The following is a 24,785-nucleotide window of genomic DNA, read 5'->3' as shown; positions in this document are numbered from 1 at the left end:
TCTTCCCCATTAAATATCTTCTTAAGAGCAAGAACTGTTTTTATTTTTTTTCTTTGCATCTCTAGTGCTTAGCAGTAAAAAACAATGAAAAACACTGCTAGCACTGAAACACAGTAGGCACTTAAATACTTGTTGACTAATTGACTTTTAAAATTTATTTTAAATAAAGTTATTTATACATGTTAAAACAAAGACCTACTAGATAGGGGTAATTTCATTTGCTTCTTGAATTTGTGTTTTGTTAAAGAATTTGATGTAGGGGAGGGAAACTATAGATCATCATTATAAATTTAACTGACACAGAAAACTGTCTCCTGGATTTCCAATTAACAGATTGTCTAGATTTATTACAGGGGTCCTCAAACTATGGCCTGCGGGCCAGATGCAGCAGCTGAGGATGATCATCCCCCTCACCCAGGGCCATGAAGTTTCTTTATTTAAAGGCCCACAAAACAAAGTTTTTGTTTTTACTATAGTCCAGCCCTCCAACAGTCTGAAGGACAGTGAACTGGCCCCCTATTTAAAAAGTTTAAGGACCCCTGGAAGATCAGAACATTTTATGACTTTTATTTACAATCAGGGAAACAAAATATCTTGAACTAGGACCTTTGCCCTTGACTAAAACCAGGAGCTAATCTCATTACCTTCAAGTGGACAGGTTACTTTTTTTTTTTTTTTTATCAGAATCCCCCAATTTTCTCAAGGGAAGAGAAGGAAGAGAGAAGTAGAAACCTCAAGAGATGTTCATGGTCAATTTCACTCAATTCCAATGAATGGAGAGTGATGAAAAGTGCTTCTGATCCAAAGCATTCTCTGCACTGATATTGCTGGGCAGCATACTAATCTATAGTCTTAAATTTTTCAAAGATAATTTATTTAAAATGTTGTGGTTCCTGTATAAATAATTTTCATGTTTCTTAATTCATTCTGTATTAGTTGAAACAAGTCAGTTTTCTCTGAATATTTCCCTTTCATTTCTTAGAGCAGAACATTATTCTATTATGTACCAACCCAATTTGTTCAGCAATACATTAGTTGATATATCCACTTTCTTCCAATTCTTTGTTACAAGAAATATGCTACTATACATTTTTAATGTTTGTTTTTATTTGATATCTTTATGTTAAATATGTCATATTGTTCAGTCAGTGAACATGCATGGTTTAGTGTTTTAGGTTATTAAAGTCTTTTTCAAAATGGAAAGATCAATTTCCAACTTCATCAACAGTATGCCAGTTCTTTAATAGCCTCTCCAACAACTATCACCTTTCATTTTTATCATTGTCAATTTGATACGGGTGAGGTAGAATCTCAGAGTTGTTTTAATTTTCATTTCTTATATTATTAGTGTTTTGGAGTATTTTTTTTACATGATTAGTAATAACATTACCCCCTTTTTTTCCCCTTTGAGAGTTCTTACCTTTAAAAATTTATCTTTTGGGGAATGGCTCTAGTTACATATGTATCACTGGATACATATATATATATATATATATATATATATATGTATATATATATATATATATATATATATATATATCTGGATAGTTTGGATGTCAGACCTTTACCAGAAAATGAATATTTTTCCATTTTTTCCATCCTATTTTAGTGTTTTTTAACTTTCCTAGTAGTTTTTTTTTTTTTTTAATTTCAAGGTTTTTATTAAACATTCACAATGAAAAATATTCATATGAATATATATGTCACCAGATCATCTGTACACATAGAAATGCTGGAGATATAACCAGAAGGAGTAAATGGCCCCCTGGAACCAAATACTTTTGAGTTTCCATACCTCATAGCCTTTGGGAACATGCCTATAACAATCAATCAACTCTATTCAATAGGAAAGTTTGTGCTCAACTATGATACTGGCTATTTCTTGAAACTGGTTTATGGGCTTGGGACAATGGGAGGGAATGAAGGAGTGATGGGAGGGTCAGAGGGAAAGACATAGGCTCTACTACATTAAATGCATGCAATGTTTGTAGAAGGAACCCTTAGGGAATGCTAAAGGCCAATTGCATTTCAAAAGGCACATTCTAGATCAATTTAATCTCACAGATACAATCTTCCTTTTAGATTAACTGGTATGAGCTGGCCATATAGAATATAGCCTTTGAGGGAATATTTAGCAATTTTTACAAAATTCAAGGCAAACTGGGGGCAGGGGAAGAGGGCTAGTATTTTTGTTGAATAGTCTTTATTGCAAAAGTTTATATCCTTGGGTTTATGGAGCACTGTTACTACATTTGATTTTTAATAGATGTTGAAAATCTAATGGGATGGTAAAATATGGAATAGGAAGGGAAAAAAAAAGCTTCTCTATATTTCATCCATCTGAACACCTCTGCTATCTTGTCATATAGCTCAATGCCCTACCTACTGCTTTCTATCTCTTGTTCTGAAACCAGTAATCAAATAATACCACACTATTATTGTTCCTGGAAAAGACATATCAACTAACTTGAACAATTCAACATCCCTATGACCTGTGATCCTTGACCATCACTATAATGTGTGTTTTTTAAAATCATCTTTTAGAATATAAACTCATTTAGAATAGGGACTTTCACTTTTGTATTTGTATTTCCAATGCTTAGGACATAGCTAGAATTTAACAAATGCTTTTTTTCATCCATTTATTCATTCATCAAACTGGATATCCAAAGAACAGAAGGGCATAGTATAATGAATATGGAAAGATGTTTAGAAGAATTGCACATTTAATCTTTATTGGGTTGCTTGCTATCTAAAAAAGAGGGTAGATGGACAGAGAGAAATATTTGGTATTGCAAAGGTGAATGTTGAAAACTATCTTTGAATGTATTTGGAAAAATAAAATACTATTAAAGAAAAAAAAGCAATTTAAAAAAACCCCAAAGGAACAAAATATTAAGAATAATCTCATAGAAATAGCAATTCACTGTAGAAAATATTAAAAGAACCTTTTGTTTGTATTTCACCAATGGCCTCAGATATCTATACACAAATTTTAAAAGTACAGGAAAGAGAGTAAACTTGAACTCCTAGAACAAATGAGTAAATTTGATTTTATAAGTACCAGTGAAAGTTAATAGATTATGTGTCTTGACTGGAATGTGGCTCTAGAAAGCTATACCTGATTCTAAAGGAGTGGAATAAAGAGGATTGTTGGAATCACATTATATAGTAAGAAGATATACTTATGTGAGGAAATTCAGAAAAGAGAATAAGGAAATATGGTGATAGTGAGCATTTAGATGATGCTTAAAAGAGGAATAAATAGAATAGAGACTATTGTAGATATATACTTGAGACCTATGATATAAAAAAATAGACAAACAGCACAAACTTGGCACGGTGGAATGATATTGAATAGTGTTTATGAAAGATTTAAATGATTTGGACATCTGCTCAAACTCTATCAAAAAACCAGAACTGCTCATCAGTTCTTATCTTTTCTTAATGATAATTTATGGCATAAACAACCACAACTATTCCTATTTTGGACATGATTTGGATCAACAAAAAGAAATTGGGTTGAAGTAGAAATGATTGGAATCTTGTAGGAAAGTGATCATTACATCTTAGAATTCACAATAGAAGATATTAAAGCTGGGAACAATCCAATTTTGGATTTTGGGAGGGCAGATTTCAAAGGATTCAAAGAAATAATAATTTAAAATTCTGAGTTGCAAATTCTCTCCCTCTTTCCTACCCCCTCCTTGAGAAGGCAAGCAATTTGATGTCAATTATATATGTGAAGTCATACAAAATGTATTTTCATATTAGTCAAGTTGCAAAAGAAAAGTAAAAAAAACTCAAGAACAGTAAAGTTTTAAAAAGTATGCTTCAATCTGGATTCAGAATTAATCAGTTGTCTATCTGACAGTGGATAGGATTTTTCAGCATATATCCTTTGGAATTGTCTTTGCTCATTGTCTTGATCAGACTAGCTAAGGATTTCATAGTTGATCATCATTACAATATTGCTATTACTGTATATAACATTCTTCTGGTTCTGCTCATTTTAGTTGGCATGTATTTATATATGTCTTTCTAGGTTTTTCTGAAATCATCCTGCTTGTTATTTTTTATAGTGCGATAATGTTCCATCACAATCATATATAATATTATATATATAACATATATAATGGTCATTCCCCGATCTGAAACTGAAGTCATAAAGACTTGATCCATCTTTGTGTGACCCTGGGCAAGTGACTTAACATCTGTTTGTACCATTGATAGGGTTTGAGGGGCAGTCAGAGAGTTGTGGGAATCTCCTTTTGGTTGGCACAGGTCCTTCGTGAAAGAATTCATGAACCCGAAGAGTTTTAGGTGGCAAAAAGGGAAGTTTATTGTTAGCTGAGAAGCCAGCTTTGCTAGAAAGACTGACTTTTTCAGTGGCAAAGTCCTGGCAGAGAAATAACAAAAGCTTTTTCCACTGAAAGAGAATTTCTTTTCAGCAGGCAGGTCCTGGCAGCTATGTCAAGAAGGCAAAGCATGCTACTTTAACATTTTGCAAAGAAATGAGAGAACAGAAACCTATTTTATGAGCAGATCTTGGAGGGGGGGAAGTAAGGGGGAGCATTTTGAGCTGATCAGACCGGGATCTTCCAATTGAAATTACTTTGAAGGCTTTTTCAGCCTGAATTTGAATGGAGATCCAGCTATCAATGGGGGTGATTTCCCTTAGAAATGGTCCAGCCAAGAGGACATGTTCTCATAGACTTTGGAGTCTGGGGGAATCAGGAATCAAAGGGGACAGAATTTCAGTGTTAATTTTAGGGTCAAAAGGGAACACAGTTTCACACCCCCATCACCATCTGTTAAAGGGGTTATTAACAGCTATCTCCCTAGGTTATGAGGTAATATTTGTAAAGCAGTTTTCAAACTTAAAAGTGCTAGTGATGATGATGATGATGATGATGATGATGATGATGATGATATTTGGTTCTAAAGGAGAGATCTAAAAGCCCTGGTTGTAAGTTACAGAGACAAATTTCTATTTAAAATAAGTCATAAGATCAAAGATATAGAGTTGGAATCTTAAAAGTCACCTAATTCAACTCCCTTATCTTATAATAATGACTTGAGGTGGGGGTAGGTGTCCAAAGGCCAGAAAATAAGTGGAAGAGCTAAGTTTTTCTTTTTTTTCCCTTAATAGTACTTTCCCCCACCCCCAATATAGGTAAAGATAGTTTTTAACATACATTTTTGTAAAACTTTGAGTTCCATTTTTTTCCTTCTCTCTCCTTTTACCTCCCCAAGACAGCAAGCAATTTGATATAGATTAAATATTTGTTATTCTTTTAAACATATTTCCACATTTGTCATGTTGTGCAAGAAAAATCAGACCAAAAGGAGAAAAAACTCACTGGAAGAAACAAATAAACAAAAAAAGTGAAAATACTCTGGCTTGATCCACATTCAACTTCCCAGTTCTCTCTCTGGATGCAGATGGCATTTTCTATCCAGTCTATTAGAATTGCCTTAAATCACCTTATTGTTGAGAAGGGCAAAGTCCATCACATAAATTTGTTGTTACTGTGTACAATGGTTCTGGTTCTGCTCACTTCACTCCACATCAGTTATGTAGGTCTTTCTAGGCTTTTCTGAAATCACTCTGAAGAGCCACATTTTTAATCCAAGTTCTCTAACTTCAAATGTGAAGCTCTTTCCATGTCACCATACAATCAATAGTTGAACTGATTTTCTCAGAATGTCATAGATTATTAATTCTCACTGAAGAGAATTTTCTTTTCAAAAAGACTGGATGAACTGTTTGCTACTGTGTGTTGTAGATAAGATTCAAGAATTTACTGAATAGCATTCCTCAGATCACTTCCAAATCTGAGAGTTGTACAAGAGGATCTGGATTAAAATTCAGTCTCCTGCTGATCACTTGGACAAATCCCTCAATCACCCTGGTCTTCAGTTTTCTTCTCTGTAAAATTGAGAAAGTTGCCCTAAATGTCCTCTGAGGTGTCACCTGAGGTGAAGAAAAGCCAGTCTAGCTGAAGCAGCAAAGTACACTAAGCTAGAGATAGGAAGTGGTATCAGGCAAGTCAATCCACTGCTGCCATCATGACCACAATTTATAATACTTATGTAAATAGCTCAGAACCCTAAACCTAAGAGGTCTGGCTTCCAACCCAGGCTCCAAAGCTCCTCATTAAGAGGAACAACCATTAGGGAGAAGTGGCCTAATTTCCTTGTCACTACCTGCACCAACTATTGACCAACTACAACCATTAGCCAGTAAGACCAAGAGATGGTAGCAATTTCCAGAATACTGGTCTGGCTTCTAACCCAGTTCCTCAAACTATTACCCCAAGAAGCAATTTTGTGAGAAGTGAGGTGGAGTGCAAGAACCTTTGCCTCCTCCTCAGTTACAATTCCTAAAGATCTTGGGAAAAAAAATTCTCAGTACCAAAGTCCTTGGCGTTGTCAAACGATTTGACATCAGAAATAATATTGTCAATAGAATTCCTTTAAGGGCCATCTGACTTGAAGATGAAATCTTTATGTGTTTTTCTTTCCCTATCTGAATATGACTTTCTTGAGAACAGTAACTATCTAGCTTTTAATTCCACTGCTTAGGACAGTACATAGTCGGGGCTTGTTAAATGATATTCATTCTTTCAAAAATCTAGGATCCTACGATTCATTCTGCACCCCTGACTTCGTTGTTCAGACACGTGGGACTCTTGGCTCTTTGGGGTTTTCTTGGCAAAGATCAGTATCTTTGAGTGGTTTGTCACGAGGACACTGGGGCAAATAGGGTTAAGTGACGTGCTCAGGGTCACACAGCGAAGTCAGTGTCTGAAGCCGCATTTGAAGTCGGGTCTTCCTGACTCCAGGTCCGGTGCTTGACCTTTGGGCTACCTAGCTGACCCTGCCTGCCAGAATTAAAACACATAAACTTTATTTACTGCCACTTCTCTTCTTTTAAAGCACATTTGGGCCTACCGGCCCATCGTTAGTTTTTCTTCTCAAAGGAAAGAGATAACATTCCTAAAGAAGAGAGCTCAAATAGCAGAAATCAGCAGTCTGGGTATGGCCTGTGGGAATAAGGACACAGCCGGACTGGGACTGAGCGGGGTGGGGCGAGCCAGAGCAGTGAAGCCCGGAGGGGGCGGGACCTGAAAAGCGAGGTCGCGCGGGGGGCGGGGCCGGCCGAAGAGGGGCGGAGCGTAGCACGGCGGGCCTGGCCGGGCAGTGATGGCGGCTGACGGGGACTGGCAGGATTTCTATGAGTTCCAGGAGCCGGCCCGGGGCCGCCTGGACCAGCAGAATCGTAATGCCGGGGCCAAGGCGCTTGATGATGAGGGAGGCGTCGGCTTCTCGGCGCTGGCATGCGGTTTGGAGGAGAAGCTGAGCCTGTGTTTTCGCCCTTCCAGTCCGGACGCTGAGGCTCCGAGGGCGGCGGTCAGGCCAATCACCGAGCGGAGCCTCCTGCAGGAGGATGAGTGAGTGCAGCCGGGGTCGGGCTCGAGGAACCGACGGGCGGGCGCCTCTCCTTCCTCCCTCCTCTCTCCTTCCCGTCTTAGGCCTCTGTCCGCAGCACAGTGTCCGGCTCTGCCACATTCCCTCTGCAGCTCCCCAGTGAGAGATTTGCAGCCCATTCCTCTTACTCCCCCCCTCCCATCGAGTCCCCGCCTTTTCTCTCCTCCCAGACCACGTCTTCTTTCCCTCCGACCACGCCTTCTCCCCCCAGAACACGCCCTCCCCGGGGCCCGCCCACCTTTCCCCCTCCCACCCAGGTAGGCCCCAGGGTCAGAATCTTTTCGCTGCTGTGTCCTCCAATCTCCTGTCTCTTTTCTTGAACCTCTAATATTCTCTTTCTGTGCTTTTTTTGGGATACTGAACTTCCTGCAGTTCCCATTGCTAAATGTTACTGATTCATGATAAAAGGGAGAAAGTGAACAGGACTTGATAGGAATGCTTTAATAAAGTAGACACATCCATATTTGTATCTGGGGAAGTAAGTAATCAAGGACTTGATTTGAATGACTGTTTTTGTTGTTCAGTCGTTTTCAGATATATTTGACTCTTTGTGACCCCATTTGGGGTTTTCATTGAGAAGATACTCGGGAGGTTTGACATTTCATTCTCTAGCTCATTTTACCGATGAGGAAACTGAGGCAAACGCGTAAAGTGACTTACCCAGGGTCACACAGCTAGCTAATATGTGAAGCTGGATTTGAACTCTGGTCTTCCTGATTTCCAGATCTTGCACCACCACTGCACCACCTGAGTTGCAGAAAGTTTGCTACCTTTCACTGATAGAAGGAGTTTCCTCACTTGGGAGAATCCCTATACCAATGAAATCACAAGTCCTGTCTCTGTACCAACATATACATATCTATATCTGTCTCTATTGATAAAAATGGAAAACCACAGATATGGTTATCCATAAAATTCACCTAATAATACTGTTATCCTTGTTTTATGGAAGAGGTACATACACACACATTTTGGTTCAGGCTTCTAATTTCTCTGATATAAGAATTTTCCTTAATTCAATTTATATAACATTTATTAAATGCCTACTATGTACAGACACTGTCTAAGGACTGGGGATACAGAAAGAGGCAAAATATATTCTCTGCCTTTAAGGAGCTTATAATTTTTTCAGTGGTTCAGGGAGAGGGAGGTTTGAGTAGAGATGAAAAGATTTCAAAAAACCATTATGGTAAATGGAATAGTGAATCAGTTAGGGAAGTGTAAAAAGATTGCATTGCAGCACTAAGGGCCAGTTGAGGTGATGTGTCGTAAAATTTGTAGTGAATACAGTCAGCATGGTTTGATGATTTTTTTTTTTTGAATTTAATTTGAAGTAGTAACAATGGCAGTGGATAATGGGAACAATGGATGGCAGAAGTGATCAAAGCTAAGACTTGGTAGCTCAAGAACATCAATAGGATAAAAGGACAAGGAACTCCAAAGAAGAGGACAGTGTTGAGCTAAGAAGTTTCACCAAAAGGTTAAGGTGGGAAAGGAGAAGATCAGAATTAGTGCAGAAGTGGTGGCCTGGGAATTTTGGTCTGAAGAGTCACAGTGTCAGGTAGTTGATGCCTTTTCCAGAAGCTTTGGTACTACTAATTTGAACACTGTTCCCAGAACAAAAGGCAGAAAATAGGGGATAAGTACAGGAAGGTGGAGAAATGGGTAGATTATTAAGGTGAAATATGATCTAGAGTCTGTCATAGTTAGCTAGAGTGAGCTAATTTATATTAATTCAATCACTAAACAAGACCATTGAACTCCATGGCAAAAGTTCCTAAAATAAGGTTTTTTCCCTAGTGACCGGAATCATGGTTTCTGAAAATCTGGGGTATAGAAGTTCAGTCAGTTTTGAATAGTACAAGACCTGCTGGATAGAATCAATGTAGCATTAACAGGTGGATATCCAGCATGGGTGGCTGGATGTGAAGAGTATACGTATAAACCCTCAACAAATGTTGAGATTTCAACATCTGCCATTGCTACTACCTAAAGAAAAATATTTTTTCCTCTCTACTTATATATTCTTTTAAAAACTTTTCAATAAATTTTAAAAAAAATGGTGTTTATGTATTTTGGGATTATGAATGAAAGGATTGATCCAAAGTAGTCAGTAGGGTTTTTGTAGGACATGGATATGCAGCTGGATAGTAGAAAGTGCATTGAATTTGGAGTCAGTGCCTTGGTTTTTTGAACTCTGGCTTTATTCCTTACTAAATATGTATCCTTATGGCACAACTTCCCTGGGTCTTAGTTTCCTTAGCCTGATAATGAATTGGACTTGATAACTTTAAATTTTCTTCTAACTCCAAGTCTTTGGCCCTATAACCCATATTGTTTGGTTGCATCTATGCATAGCATCCTTCCAAAACAAAATTTATTTCTTTCCACCCATATAACTGCCACCTCATTCAGGCTCTTAATTACTTCTTCCCTGAATTCTTGTAATGACCTCTTATTAATTCTATTGCTTCTGGTTTCAGCTCCTCTCTGCTTTATTCATCTCATAGCTACCAAACTAATATTTCTAAAACATAGTATTCCTGTTTTTCTCCCTTGATCAAAAACTTCACTTGTACTGTATTGACACTAGGATAAAATGCAAATTCAGCCTGACATCTCAAGCTCTGTATAATCTGGTTAAATCTTACTTAACTTTCTAGAATATTTCATATCACTTCTCTTTATGTTCCAGCCAAACAGGGTTATTAGCTGTTCATTGAACTCCGCATTTTAGCTTTTATCTCTGTATACATCTCTGGCTATTATGTCTGGAATGTTGTCCTTCTGTCTCTGTCCTCCAAATGGCCCAGAGATTGGTATTCTCTCATTCATGAAATTACCTTGTACTTATCTATTCATACCTTGAATCTTCCAGTAAACTGTAAACTTCCTTGTGATAAATATGGTTTCATTTTGGTCTCTTTATTCCCAATACCTGTTATAGGGCTAGGCACATAATAGGTACTTCAAAAAATATATATTGAATGTCTGTTGACTGATAATAAGATTTTTTCCCTCTATAGCTAATCTGTTCAAATTGTTCTATCCTTAACAGAGACAGAATATTTGTCATTATTCTGTCACATAGTTGGAAGATTAAATTTGCTTTTGGTTGTATCCCTAGGCAGACTATACCCATTTCCTTTTTTTCCCCTCATAGTCCCCAATTTCTATCTTTGGCTCATCTCCAAATATTAGTAATATCGCTTTAATGAATCCTTGCAGTGCTGAGTTATGCTTCACTCTGGGGATTATTGAAAAATCTTTAGGTAGAATATTAGACAGCTGACCAGCTGAGAAATCAAAAGGGCCATGACATTTCTTTGAGGTGTGGTGTCAGAGAGGTTCAGAAAAGAAGGAATAGAAAGAATGGGAAGGGAGATATGTGGAAAGGTATTTGACTGTATGATGCTTGCTGTGTCGAGGTAAATTCCAAAGGCTGGTATTATTTTGGAATTAGTTGCATTTTGGATTATTCATTAAACTTCCCTCTCTGTTGACATATATAATCTCTGCTCACTATAGTGATATTTTTTGTTACCTTTAGTTCTTTACTCTCATTTTTATGTCTTGCTTTTGAGTATATATATAAAATATTTATATGTATACGTGAGTGTATGTATGTGTATATAACATATACATACTTACACACATATATGTGTGTGTGTGTGTGTGTATCTTCTCTCTCTCTCTCTCTCTCTTTCTCTCTCTCTCTCCCTATATATATGTATGCATATGTATGTATCCAACTGAATGCAGAATTCCAGAGAGGGGCAAGGAGAGTAAGAAGATTTTTTTTTTTGAATGAGCAATGTAAAGAAATAGAAGAAAATAATAGAATGAGAAAGACAAGAAAACTCTTCAGGAAAAATAGAGATATCAAGAAAATGTTATATGTAAAAATGGGCATGACAAAAGACAAAAAGTTATGGACTTAATAGAAGCAAAAGAGATTAAAAAGTGACAAGGATATACATATTGCTTCCGCCCTCCCCCCATTAAAGATCTTAATATCGCTAGTAAGCAAATTGGTATGGTTGCTGCATTCAATATACCAACAAATTTGTATAATTCAACAGTGGCCACAGGATTAGTTTATATCCCAATACTAAAGAAGAACAATGCTAACAAATGTTATAAAACACTTGTATTCATTTCATACAGCAGAAAGATTATGCTTAAGATTCTGCAAGATAAGAGTGTGAACTGAGAATTACCAGAAGAGCATTCTGGTTTTTGAAGAAGCAGAGGGATTAGAGACTAAATTGCCAACATTCACTGGATTATGGAGAAAGCAGAGGAGTTCCAGAAAGATGTTTATTTCTGCCTATACTATAAAGTCTTTTGACTGTGGATCATGATAAAATGTGACAAGTCCTCAAAGGATATGGGACCATCTTACTTGTTTCCTGAGGAACCTATATGTGGGCCAAGAAGCAACAGTTAGAACAAAACATGCAACAACTTGGTTGATTGGTTTAAGATTGTAAAAGGATCATGAAAAGACTATATATTAACACCTTATTTATTTAACTTATATGCAGAGTACATCATGTGAAATGCCAGGCTGGATAAAATAAAAGCCAGAATCAAGGTTGCTAGGACAATTATCAAGAGTCTCCGATATGCAAAGAAATCATTCTGATGGCAGAAAATGAAGAAAAAGCCTCTTGATTCAAAAGTTAGCTTGAAACTTAAAAGAAAAAACAAAACAAAACAAAAAAAAAAACAACAACATTTTGACAATTGATCCCATCCCTTCCTGGCAAATAGAGAGCAAAGAAATGGAAGCAGTGTCAGATTTTATATTCTTGGGCTTGCATGGTGATGCAGATCACCATGAAAGATGACTGTAGCCATGAAAAGAAAAGACATTTGCTCCTTGGAAGGAAAGCTATGGCAGATCCATATAGCATACTAAAAAACAGGGATCTCACCTTGCTGACAAAGGTCCATATAATCAGAGCTATGATTTTTCTAATAACTGTGTATGGTTGTTGAGAGTTGGACTATAAGGAAAGTTAAGCCCCATAGAATTGATACTTTTGAATCAGTCATTAGTTAAAGAAATTAATTTAGGCTATTCATTGGAAAGCCAAATACTGAAAATAAATCTTGAATACTTTGTCCACATAATGGGAAGATTATTGAAAAAGATCCAGATGTCAGGAAAGATTGTAGGCAAAAGGAGAAGGGAGTGGTAGAGGATAAGATGGATATGGTGTCATGGAACACTGAACATGAATTTGGACAGATTTTGGGAGATAGTGGATGATTGAAGGGCCTGGCATGCTGTATATATATATATATATTTATTAATGCTAAATATCCATTATTCTTTGGGGAGGGGGAGGTACATTCTTGTTATACTTTAGACTTTGGTGTTTCTTTTTCTTGTGCTTTTTTCTATTTAATGTCATCTTATTTGTTTATGACTATATTTATTATGTTTCATTTACGTCTTTTGTTTTTATATAATAATGTTTTCTATTATACCGAACCTTAAATTTCATGTAAAGATATGGCTTTAAAGTTTGTTACTTTTATCTGAAATAACATTATAAATGAGGTGCTTAACCAAAAAATACAACTAGTTGAATATTTAGAGAATTCCAAGGTTAGAAGATCCTTAGAGAATTTTTATTTCACTGTATTAATTTTAGATGTGATTCCCTAAAGGAGGGAATGATGGATTTAGAGTCCTGACTCAGTTCTATTTTCATAATCTTCCTGCTTAGCTTGTTAACTTTTAATCTCTGTAAATAAACATAATTATTTATGTGTTGCAGTGGTATATGGATTACTTGGGATAAAGTAAGTTAAATTTGTTGACTTTTACAACAAACCTTATAATTTCTTATCTTCTCTTAAACTTTTAATGTATGTCATTTTCCTTCAGGCATTTATTTTATATGAGTTCAGAAGATTTTGTCATATATTTTTAAATTCTTCATTATTTTTATGATGTTATATGTTAAGTGCATTTTTGATGAAAATTCCATTTTGCTATTTCTGTCCTTTAATTTTATCCCACAGATTTTCACTGGGGTTTAAAACAAGAGAGTTTTTAAGCTATTAAAGTTTAAAACTTTACTAGCACTTTTTGGGCTATCTTTTATTTTTCAGATTTATCATTCCCTCACTGGGAACAAGACTCATAGTCCCAGTAGAAGTAGAAAATAATTCATTCATTAGTGTCCCAGTTTTCCCACCTCCCCTCCAACATTTATCATTATCCTTTCCTGTCATCTTAACCAATCTGAGAGGTGTGAGGAGGTACCTCAGAGTTGTTTCAATTTGCATTTCTCTCATCAGTAGTGATTTAGAACATTAGGTCAGATGTTCTAAGTCAAGCTAGTGTCAATGGAAGCACACACTCATGATCTTTTTTGTCACAAAATGAAACCATATCAAAATTATTACTTGTTCTGAATAATCTTCATGTCACTGTACCTAAGAGATTGTGAAGAAAGTACTTTTTTAAACATAGTAGTATAAAAATATGTATTATTAAATGACTAAGCTGGTTAGTGGCAAAAAAGGGGATTAGAGTTCATATCTTTAAATTTCTAATCTATCTACTATTGGTACTATATTATTGGTACTAAAGTACTATTTTTCACCACACACAGACACATAGACACATAGACACACACACACATACGCGCGCACACACACACACACGCACATTGTTGTACCTTGGTACTCATAGCTAATTGATTCCTGAAGTCATCATGAGTAGCGAAAATATCGAGGATTGGATGGCTTTTTCCTATAAAGTACAACTTTTTCCCATAAGGAATACATCTGCATTCTTCATTCTAATCATCCTTCCCCACTCAATTCCCCAAAAAGGCAAGTGGGCCTTCTAGCTGTTGCAGAAACGAGTCAGCCCTAGCTCAGTCCAGCCCAGCCTCCCTTCTTGTCCCAGTATACATTCTGAGAGGAATCTTGACCTTTATATCTTCCTCTACCCACTCTACTGTCTAAGCTTCATTGGGGCAGGGGCACCTGTATATGGAGGTGGAAGATATGGTCCCATGCCTTCCACTGTCCAAGGTTTTGGCTATGGTCCCACGACTTGGAGCTGCCAGGAGTCCTGGGTCCTATTCCATTGCAGCCACAACTTCTCCTTGGGCTTCCACTGCTGCTACTTCAACCGCTACAGCTACTCCTGCTTTGCTGCTTCTCTTCTTGTTGAGCAGGCCTACTGCTCCATATTCCTTCTACCACTGTTTTTTGGGGGGCTGGGATTCTATACCACTGCCACCACATTATCCTGCAAGAATGGCCCTGCAACCTGCCCATTAACATGCACACTCTCAGTACTGTGGATTCTAAATTGACAGTCCTGTCTGTGTACCACTACCCTTCTTGGGGAGGAGCTGCCCACGGCCTGGGACAATAGCAGCTGCAACAGGAGTTGGGCAGCCTAGCCAACCTCATATCCTTACTGCTCAACAAAGACAACAACCAAGTGCAATAAGTGCTGAAGCATTTTTTCTTGTTGAAATGCTTCCGATTCTGAATTTGACAGTTTCGAAGTATATATACACACATCATAATAAATTTAGCAAGTATTTATAAGTGCCTACTTTGTGCTAGTCACTAGGAGTTTAAAGATAAAAATTAAAAAATGCCATCCCTCAAAGAGTTTATTGGGGAAAACTACGAAAATCTTTGTAGGCAAAAGGGTTGATAGTTACTGTTTTCTATGTAAACTTTTTTTTGGGGAGTAATAATAAGATTTGAAGGTGTGGTTTTTATTCCTTGGGTATCTGCCCTTCTTTTATACACTTTGAGAATTGTTCTCATTATGCCCCCCGACAAATTATCTCCCTCATCTTGGATTTTTTGTTTTTCCTTGATTTATCCAGTTATCATTCTCATCCTTGTTTTCTCTGATTTTTGAGTTTAAAGGCATAGATTCACAGTCCTTGAAGGTAAAAAGGATTTAATTGTAAAAATTTTCATGTATCTCATTAAAAAAAAAAAAAGTTTGTTGCCTTTTAATTTATCCTTAAATGCAGGCATTTTTTTTTAAAATAACTTTTTATTGATAGAACCCATGTCAGGGTAATTTTTTAAAGCATTATTTCTTGCACTCACTTCTGTTCCGATTTTTCCCCTCCCTCCCTCCACCCCCTCCCCCAGAGGGCAAGCAGTCCTTTACATGTTGAATAGGTTACAGTATATCCTAGATACAATATATGTGTGCAGAACCGAACAGTTTTCTTGTTAAATGCAGGCAATTCTCACTTTATATTTGTTCACATTAGATAAGTTCATATTCAATTTTGACATTATGTGAAGAATTTTAAAAGAACTGTTGAATGAAGAGCTGATTAAGCTGCTCGCTGCAAAGATTGAAGAAAGGTCTTCGTGTATACTTTATCCTTACACCTTACCTTTTATTTAATAATTTTATATATTATCATGATACTGTAGTTAATATGTCTGTATTTCAGTACATTTTATGTCTTGCCTTTTATTTTGTGTGTGCCTTTGTTATGTAGTCTTAAGTCAAGTGTATAGGTAGGGGCAAATATGCTCTATATAAAAATTGCTTTATTTAGAGGACTACAGAATGGTCTGCTTATGTAAATTAGCAAATGTTTGTACTTTTAGGATAACTTTGCCTAGTTATGTTTCTCACCAAGCTATCGTCTGACATTTCCCCCTCCTTTGTTTCTTGATGTTTTGTAATACAGCTGTTTCCCTATTTATATTGCTAGTTGAAAGTTAGGTATTTTACTTGCACTAGGTATAAGCTATGTAGTTTGTGACTACCTTTTTTGGAGGAAATAAAAGTTTCTATCAGTCTTTTCTTTACCTAGCATTTTATTTTATCACGGACATTTGTTTTTCCTCATATTTCTCTTTAATTGACATTCATAATAAGTTCTTACAGAAGACACCAAATCTGTTTTAGTAGAGACAGAAAGATCATGTATTGTTGTAACAAAGTTTAAAGATTTGGAATTGGAGTTGAAAAACACATCTTTGCACATAAGATGGCAGTATGGTAGAGGGTAAAGAACCTGGGATTTTTACTCAACCAGGAAACCTGGTTCAAATCCTGCATCTGACTCCAAGACTATGGCCAAGTCCTTACTCTTTGAGAGCCTTAATTTCCTTATCTGTAAGATGTATATAATAACACTAGCAGTATCTACCTCAAAGGGCTGTTGTGAGGATTAAATAAATGAGTTAAAGTAATGAGAAATGTTTTGTAAGCTTTAAAGGCATGATATCTTGTCAGTTGTTATTAGGATATGCCATACATAGAAGCTAAGAACTAGCAAGAAATTAGTGATAATATTTTTCCCAGATTATCTTTCTTCAGAATTCTTTTATTCCAAATCCATTTGAGTGAACATTCTTCTTTTACACTTGACAAATGTACCCTACAACTCTATTATTACATTTCATGAAATTCCCATTATAACACATTTTTCATTTTTATACATTATGATTCAGTTTTCCATCTATGCTGGAGGTAGAGCCAGAGGAGACAGGTTCAATCCTAGGGCAGCTATTTAGGCCTTGTGTGAATTTAGGAAATTCACTTAACCTCTCTGCTTTTGACTTTTCCTAATATATAAAATAAGACAATTCATCCAGATAATATCTTAGTTCCCTTCTACCTCTCAATTCTATACTTCTATTGTAATATTCAATTTTTAAGAAAATGAGAAGTCTTAAAGAAATTTAACTTACATTGAATATAGTTTTTTTTCTTTTCCCAAGGATTTGGAATGCATTAACAGATAATTATGGTAATGTGATGCCAGTAGATTGGAAGTCATCCCATACTAGAACTTTGCATTTGCTCACCTTGAACCTCTCCGAAAAAGGGGTAAGTCCTGATTTGCCCATTTATTTTCTGATTATCTTATTTTTGAAAATTGATATTAAAGATGTGTAACTGGCTTAAAAATCCAAAGCACTAATTTTCTGATTTATACAAATAAGTTCACAGCTGAATTAGAAACACATTAAACTACCAATTCAGAATTGTGTTCTGCTTTAAGCTTAAAGAATTTGGAAGTGTTTAGTATTGCCATCTTGTCCCAAAAGCTACCATAACTTATTTTGTATTTTTTGTCTATGTACTCCCATAAATCTAATTGATTTCCAGATATTAAGTGGATACCATTACACCAACTAGGCTTTTATTTGGTTATATCTTTTTTTTTCTTCTTGAACAGCCTACTTCAATTTCTGTCCTTACATCTTTTGGTTGATTTTTTTATGCTGTTCCTTGTTATAGTATGGCATTGACAATATAGCATAGCTTTGTGCCTTCACTGTGCATTTCTCCATTGTCCTTTGGGTCACTAGCAATTGAAATTTTGTGGAAATAGTGGTAGTATATGACTCTAACCATATAGAGTCATTGGTTTTAAAAACAAATTTTTCCAAAGAGAATCTTGGAGTCATTTAAAGTAATATTTGAGTTCCCAAATGCAATGCGTACCATTCATTCATCTTATTAGTTTCTACACCCAGATCATTGTCCATCTGTGATATGTAGTCAAGACGTGTATTAATTGACTAGTATTATAAGCTAGTCATTCATTGCTGTCATAGATTAGAAAATACCATTTTTTTGTTACATTTCAGAAAAAGGTTAATAAATAGCAATGGTCAGCACTTTATGCTAGACCAAAGCAACTCACTTTTGATATGCTAAGTGATAATACATAGTAAGAATATCAGCTACTACTTAAATATACTTTTAGGTTTGGTACAGGGTGCTAATAAAGATATAATCTGTTTATTAATTAGGTGATTATTGTTCAGTTTGAGCCAGAATGTAAGAATCTTAACAGTGACTTTGATTTTGTTTTTGTATCCCTAGAGCCTAGTGTAATTCCTTGGACGAAGAGGGTGATTAGTCAAAGTTTGTGGGACTGAATTTCCTGGAGAAAAGAAGACTTAGGGGGAAGCATATGATTGTTGTCTTCTAATATGGAGGAATGATTAGATTAGATTTCCTCTATTTAATCCTGAAGTGGGATACCAGGAACAGTAGGAGGAAAGTAGGAGGACATTTTCAGTTTGTTGTGAATATCTGAACAATCAGCTGTATCCCTTTCTTGGAGGCCTTCAAATAGAGACAATTGTCACATATATTATTGCAGGCATTTCTTTTGTCTTGGAATGGATGGCTGTTGAGGTGCTTTCCAGATATCAAGTTTTATGATTTTGTGATTGTTAGTTAGAGGTGAGAAAGGTATGTATTTCAGGCATTGGACAGTCAGAGCAAAGGCATGGAGATTGGAAATAGAGTCCAGGATATAAGGAACAAGGAGAAGACTCATTTTTTTGAATCATAGAATGCAGGAAGGGAAATAACATATAATGAGGTTATTAAGACAGATGGGGGTCAAGTTGTGAAAGGCTTTTAAATACAAAAAAGAATTTATAGTTTAGACTAGAGACAATGTGGAGCCACTGTAGTTTGAATAGGAAACTTATATGATCAGATCTGTGCTTAAGGAAAACGACTTTGGTGGCCATATATAAGAGAGATTGGAGTGACAATCAACATATACAATAATTGATAATTCCAACAAAAAGAACAGTAATATAAAAGTGAGTGCTATGTAATTAGTGATTGATCTTGGGCCTAGTAAAGGGGGAAAGGAAATCTCTATATTAGTAGGGAAGCAGGTCCTTATCTACCTCCGGTCTCCATGCCTTTCTTTGCACTGGCCATCCTTCGTGCTTAAATGTACTCTTTCCTTAACAGTTTTAGAGTTCCTATCTTTTTCAAGATGCAATTCAAACATTACCTTTTATATAAAGTCTTTGCTATTGCTCCTTTTTGCTAGTTCCCTTTTTCTCTAACTACCCTTTATTACATTTTATTTTTCCTCCATATATTTAAATGAGTATTTTCATCTCCTTTTGAATGTAAACTCTTTGATAGGAGGGATTGTTTCATCCCTTGTATTTATATCTTTAGCACCTAGCACTAGGTGTGACACACAAAAAGAAGAGGTCAAAAATCAGCCAACCAAAGCAACTGTTTCCCAACACATGCAACATTTAAGATCCGTATTTCCTTGCTTCTACCTGCAAAAGTAGGGAAGTGCACTTCTTCATCTCTTCTTTGGCTTCAACATCAGGTATAATTATATAGTATTCAACTTCATCTTAACTGTTTTTTCTGTTTTTTTGTTTACATTACTTTGTTCTCATATATGTTGTTTTTATGGTTCTGCTTACTTCACTCTTACCGGTTTTTGTAATGTTTCTCTTAATGTTTTCTTTTGTAAGGTAGTCCATTAAATTCATGTACTATTGTTTATTCAACCACTTTTCTATTTGACAACTTTGAATCTCTACACATCCTCTCAAATTAGAATGACTGTATCTTCTCTCACATCCCTGATATAATACTGGTCCTGGGGAAAGTAGGGGGAGAGTCAGAATACTCCTTGGGTACCACTGTAGCTTTTGAAGTCTACTTTCAGCAACCTTTCTTCAGTATCCATTCAATCAAAATCTAATTTGTGGTGGCTTTATTATACTGACCCTTCAGGTTATTCTCCCATATTTTTTAGTTGAGCATCTGGATCACCACCTTTTTCTTTTCCTCCACTTTTGTTTTCATATTAGGGGAATTTGTATAGATGTTCCCTCAAACTTGCCAAACTCCTAATGCCTTAGTTTTTTAAAATCTTATGACCCACTTCTTCACTCTACCTCAGCCACAAAATTCTGTCTCCTTAATTAAAAAAACTATGTCAATTCCCTATCTGACCATAACAGCTGTCATTCAACTTCCCTTCTGAATGACCCCTCCTAAATCTATTCTTTATTTCCATCGAGACTTTCAGTTCCCCCATTCATTCATAATAGGGAAATGGGTCTTCTTGGAACTAACTCCCCTGGCTGGTAGCTGAATAACCACTAATTTGCCTAATTTGCCTACTTGAATCTCTACATAAGTTGCAGTGTGTCTATCTCCATCCATCTCCTAGAAAAGAGAGTTATTTCCTTGGCTCTACCCTGCTGAATCTTTATTAACTGCTCCTTGGCAGTATTACAGTATTTATAGTGGATGAGGCTTGGAGTAGGTGGGACCCGAGTTAAAATCCAGCATCAGATACTCAGTAGCTGAGCAGGTTACTTAATCTATTTGCCTCAGTTTTTTCAAGTGTAAAATGGGAAGAATAACAGCATTTGTTGTGCAAACCAATCATGTGGATCAAATGAGATAGTATTTGTAAAGAAAGCACTTAGCAAAGTACCTGAAACAAAGTAGATGATATATAAATGCTTATTTCTTTCCTTTCCCTCCCACCTGCCCCCCCACAAAGGCCCCTTTATGGGTCATTCATTCCTTGGCATAAATTCACTTTCTTCCTCTAATCTCAACCCAGTATTTTGCCATTTCAATTCTATACTCTATTTTTGAATTCCTTGCCCTTCTGTCCTGTTGGCACTTAACTTCTGGCAAACTGAATGAGACCTCTACTCTTGTTTATAATCCACCAAATGTAGTTGTGTAAGAAATCTCATAAGAATAATAAGAGTGTGTTATAAATTCATGTTATTCAATCTGGGCTGGGTTCTCTGGTACAGCAAGCTAATCCTTTTATTTCTCCCCAATTGATTACCTATTTAACTCCTCACAGAAACAATTCTACAGCTTCTCACACCTCTTACTCCCTTTCTTAACTGGGCACCTCACCTCTTTAATGAGAATATTGAGGCCATTAAACATGAGCTTCTACTTTTCTCCTTCTCTTTATCTCAAAATTCCTTGATAACTTCTTGTTGTCTCCCAGTCTGACAAAGAGAGGGTCCTTCTGTATTCTCCAAGGCTAACATCTTGATTTGTGCCTTTGATACTAACCACTCCCATCCTCACCATCAGATTGTAAGCTCAGTTTCTAAGTCTCTCAGTCTCTGTCTTTCTCTCTCATACACACTCTATCTCTCTCCATTTCTTCTCTACTGCCTTCAAACATGATAAAATCTTCCTCATTACTTAAAGAAAATACCAAAACCCCAAAACTTTAGTAAAACTCTACCATTCCCTCAAGCTATCATCTTATATCTCTTCTCCATTTTTCAACAAACTTCTTAAAAACTGTTTATACTCACTTCTTGACTCTGCATTCTTTCTTCTGACTTTATCATTCAGTTGAAACTGCTCCCTCCAAATTTACCAATGATCTCTTAATTGCCAAATCTAAAGATCTTTTCTCAGTCTTCATCCTTTTTGATCTTTGTGCTGCACTGGTACTGTTGACCACCTTTTCCATACTTCCTTTTCTGTGGTCTTTTTTTTTTTTTTTTTCCTGAGGCAATTGGGATTAAGTGACTTGCCCAGGGGTCACATAGCTAGGAAGTGTTAAGTGCCTGAGACTGAATTTTAACTCAGACTTCAGAGCTGGTGCTCTAACCACTGCGCCACCTAGCTGCCCCGCTTTTCTCTGGTCTTTAAGGAACCTTCTCTCTATTGAGTCTTCTAATTGTTTATTGCTCTAAAGGCTTCTTTGCTAGCTTGTCATTTATGTTTGCGAAGGTTCTGTCCTAAACCTCTTTTCCTTCTCTCTTTGTGCTCATAAAGTTCCATGGATTTAACTATCTCAACTTTATTATAGATAACATAGATATTACAGATACAGATAAATACAGATAATTCATATGTATTTATGCAAATTTACGTATATTTATACATATACATATACATATATAGGTGTACATACATATATATACACTCCTGGAAACCTGCCTTTTTCCTCAGGTTATCATGTCTTGCTAGTCTCTCTAAAGCTGGCTATTACAAGGTACACGGTGGTTAGAATATTAGGCATGGAATCAGGGATGACCTGAATCCAATTTTCACCTCAGAAATTAATTGTGTGACTCTGGGCAAGCTACTTAACTTTTTTTTGCCTCAATTTCCTCATCTGTAAAATGAACTGGAGAAAGAAATGCAAGTCAGTCCAATGTGTTTGCCAAGAAAATCCAAAAAGGGGTAACAAAGAGTTAGTTAAAATTGAAAATGATCGAACAACAACCTCAGACAGAGAGGGGTAGGAGGAATAGTTGATGTATTTCTTGTCTTTTTTTGCTCTTTCTTTGTCTTCATCATTCAGCAACCATATGGGCTTCTTTAAAATTGATTCCATCTTGTCCAGATCCTTCTTTCTGTCATCTTCAGAGATCTAAGTCATTCTTCCTTCTTCCCCATCCCCCAGTAAGTTTAATAACTGGCTCATAAACTCTTTATTCACTCCAACCTCAATTTGCTTTGAATACCCTTGTCTCTTTGATCCTTAAGCTCTTCAATTCCTTTAATCTCTCTCTGTCCTAGTCTAATTCAGCCAAATAACTTAGTTGCCTGAGGAATTTTAATTGCCATTAGCATATCTAGGTAACTGTTATTGTTAAAATCAGCCATATTAATTAATTTTTTAAAAAAAGCTACGTCATTGACTTCTGCCAATCTTTAAGGTTATAACATTTATGGGAAAGAAAAGTACATAATTTGAATCTCTATCATTGAAGGACATTGGATTTTCTAAAGTAAGAAAAGTCATTCAGAAAAGCCAAGGCATATTGAATTTCGGTTTCAGTTTTTACATAACTAAAATTCAAGATGGTGTATTATAAAAATGATGGGTTGTTTGTAGAGCAAGCAACTGGTACATTCCAGGCATTTACATGAGGGCATTTTTTTTCTGTTTGGTGGCTCTTAAATTTCATTTAGGGAAATAGTACTACCAGTTCTGTCTATATCTCTGGCACAGGATTTGATAATGGAAATGCTTGGCAATTATAAAGGAACATTTATGCTGAGTAATGATACCCATAACAACCAAGGTTACCTTGTAAAGATTGGAAAGAATTATAGAAATTAGAGTGGAATTAAGGGGAGGGAACCAATTTACTCATAGATATATAAAATGGGATCATTATTTCTGATGTTCTGGTCATAATGGAAATGATTTTGATTGTTGGTGTTACAATTTTTAGGAAATTTTGGCACCTTTAAGTAATAAAAATGTTTAAAAAACACATCTATGTTAATACCCTGCTTGCAAAGCATTTTGATTAGCATGTCCTGTGCTGTGATCTTCCTTTCCTTAATGCCAATAAAGGAGAAAAATGGGTAAGATACAAGGGTTAGGTGGACATAAGTGAACAACAGTAGCAACATATGATACAAATAATATTTGGCTTGGTTAAATGCACCTTATTATAACTGTCAAATAGATATCTTTATTTTGATTATTGCCTTTAAGGCCAGACTAAATTCTGGGGCTGATTTAGATTTTATATTCCTTTCTAGAGCAGATTTTGGTATATTCTTTAAACTTTTGAATGAGAACTTACAGATTCATCATAAAATAAACTCAGCCATGAGAACCCTACATGTAAAGGAATATTCATGAGATAGGACTGGAATTGAACAAAAACAAAAGTCAAGCTCGGGGAGAATAGAGAGAGAGTGGTAGTTAGCTGACTCCCTTATACTAGAATTGAGTGTAAGCCAACTTTAGTTGGTTTTGGAAATTTTAAATTCATACATTTAGTAAAATAAGAATTTGGAAAGTGGAATGAGGCGGGGAAAAAGGAATATTATGTTATCTTTGTTTTATTGCAGTTTAGTTTATTTTGTTAATTATCTTTCAATTGTGCTTTGATCTAGTTCTAGCTGCACTGGAAGAATTGTGGGTAGTGTATATGTTTGACACTGTTTAGAGGATTAATGATAAATATTATTGTTAATTTCAGTAATGTTCATTGTTTAAGTCTTGTTCACTTCTTGAGAGAAAAAGATCATTCAGAGAGATTGAGTGAGCTCCAAAGTAAGAAGATAGAAGACATATACTCTTGGTTTATTGAATTTATTTCCCTTGAATTAATATTTTATAGTGATTTGAGTTTACAAGTATCTAGTTCCATTCTTTCTCCACACTTCCGCCACAAAATAACTATACCTGTTCTTGAACTCTTCTTTCATTATTGTATGTCACAGCATAGTTCTTTTCCTCCATTATTAGTAATCAGTTCTTTTTCTTTGTCTTATTTTTTTTTGGAGTTCAAATGAACAATTTTAATATGTGTTTTCTTCATATTGAAGCACAGAAACAACATATAGGCTAAGGCTCCTGTTGAATCAGTTCAGCTTTATTTCCTGGTGTTACTGCCTTTGAATAAAGAATATCTATGAAAATGCTTTCCTTCTTGACTCATTCTTCTAATTCTTCCCCACAGGATATTTTAAAATCATAATACCTTTTTATTTTGTGTTT

The 24,785-nt window shown here is 35.8% G+C and overlaps 1 protein-coding gene across 3 annotated transcripts in view; it reads left to right on the top strand.

Annotated features, from left to right (window-relative positions):
• The first annotated feature begins 7,159 nt into the window (after window positions 1-7,159).
• Window positions 7,160-24,785, top strand: part of FEZ2 (fasciculation and elongation protein zeta 2) — a 44,354-nt gene continuing 26,728 nt past the window's right edge. The window contains exons 1-2 of one of the 3 annotated variants that reach the window (XM_051976141.1): window positions 7,160-7,457; window positions 17,248-17,356. In XM_051976141.1, coding sequence (XP_051832101.1) covers window positions 7,210-7,457; window positions 17,248-17,356 — 357 coding nt within the window. In that variant the 5' untranslated portion in view covers window positions 7,160-7,209. The remainder of the gene's footprint in view (window positions 7,458-17,247; window positions 17,357-24,785) is intronic. The other 2 variants (XM_051976140.1, XM_051976142.1) reach the window with 2 other exon arrangements.

This window comes from Antechinus flavipes, chromosome 2, assembly GCF_016432865.1.
Source record: "Antechinus flavipes isolate AdamAnt ecotype Samford, QLD, Australia chromosome 2, AdamAnt_v2, whole genome shotgun sequence".
In the NCBI taxonomy this organism is placed as follows: Eukaryota; Metazoa; Chordata; class Mammalia; order Dasyuromorphia; family Dasyuridae; genus Antechinus; species Antechinus flavipes.
The sequence above is the reverse complement of the archived record's forward strand: the minus strand, read 5'-3'. Positions and strand labels throughout refer to the sequence as shown.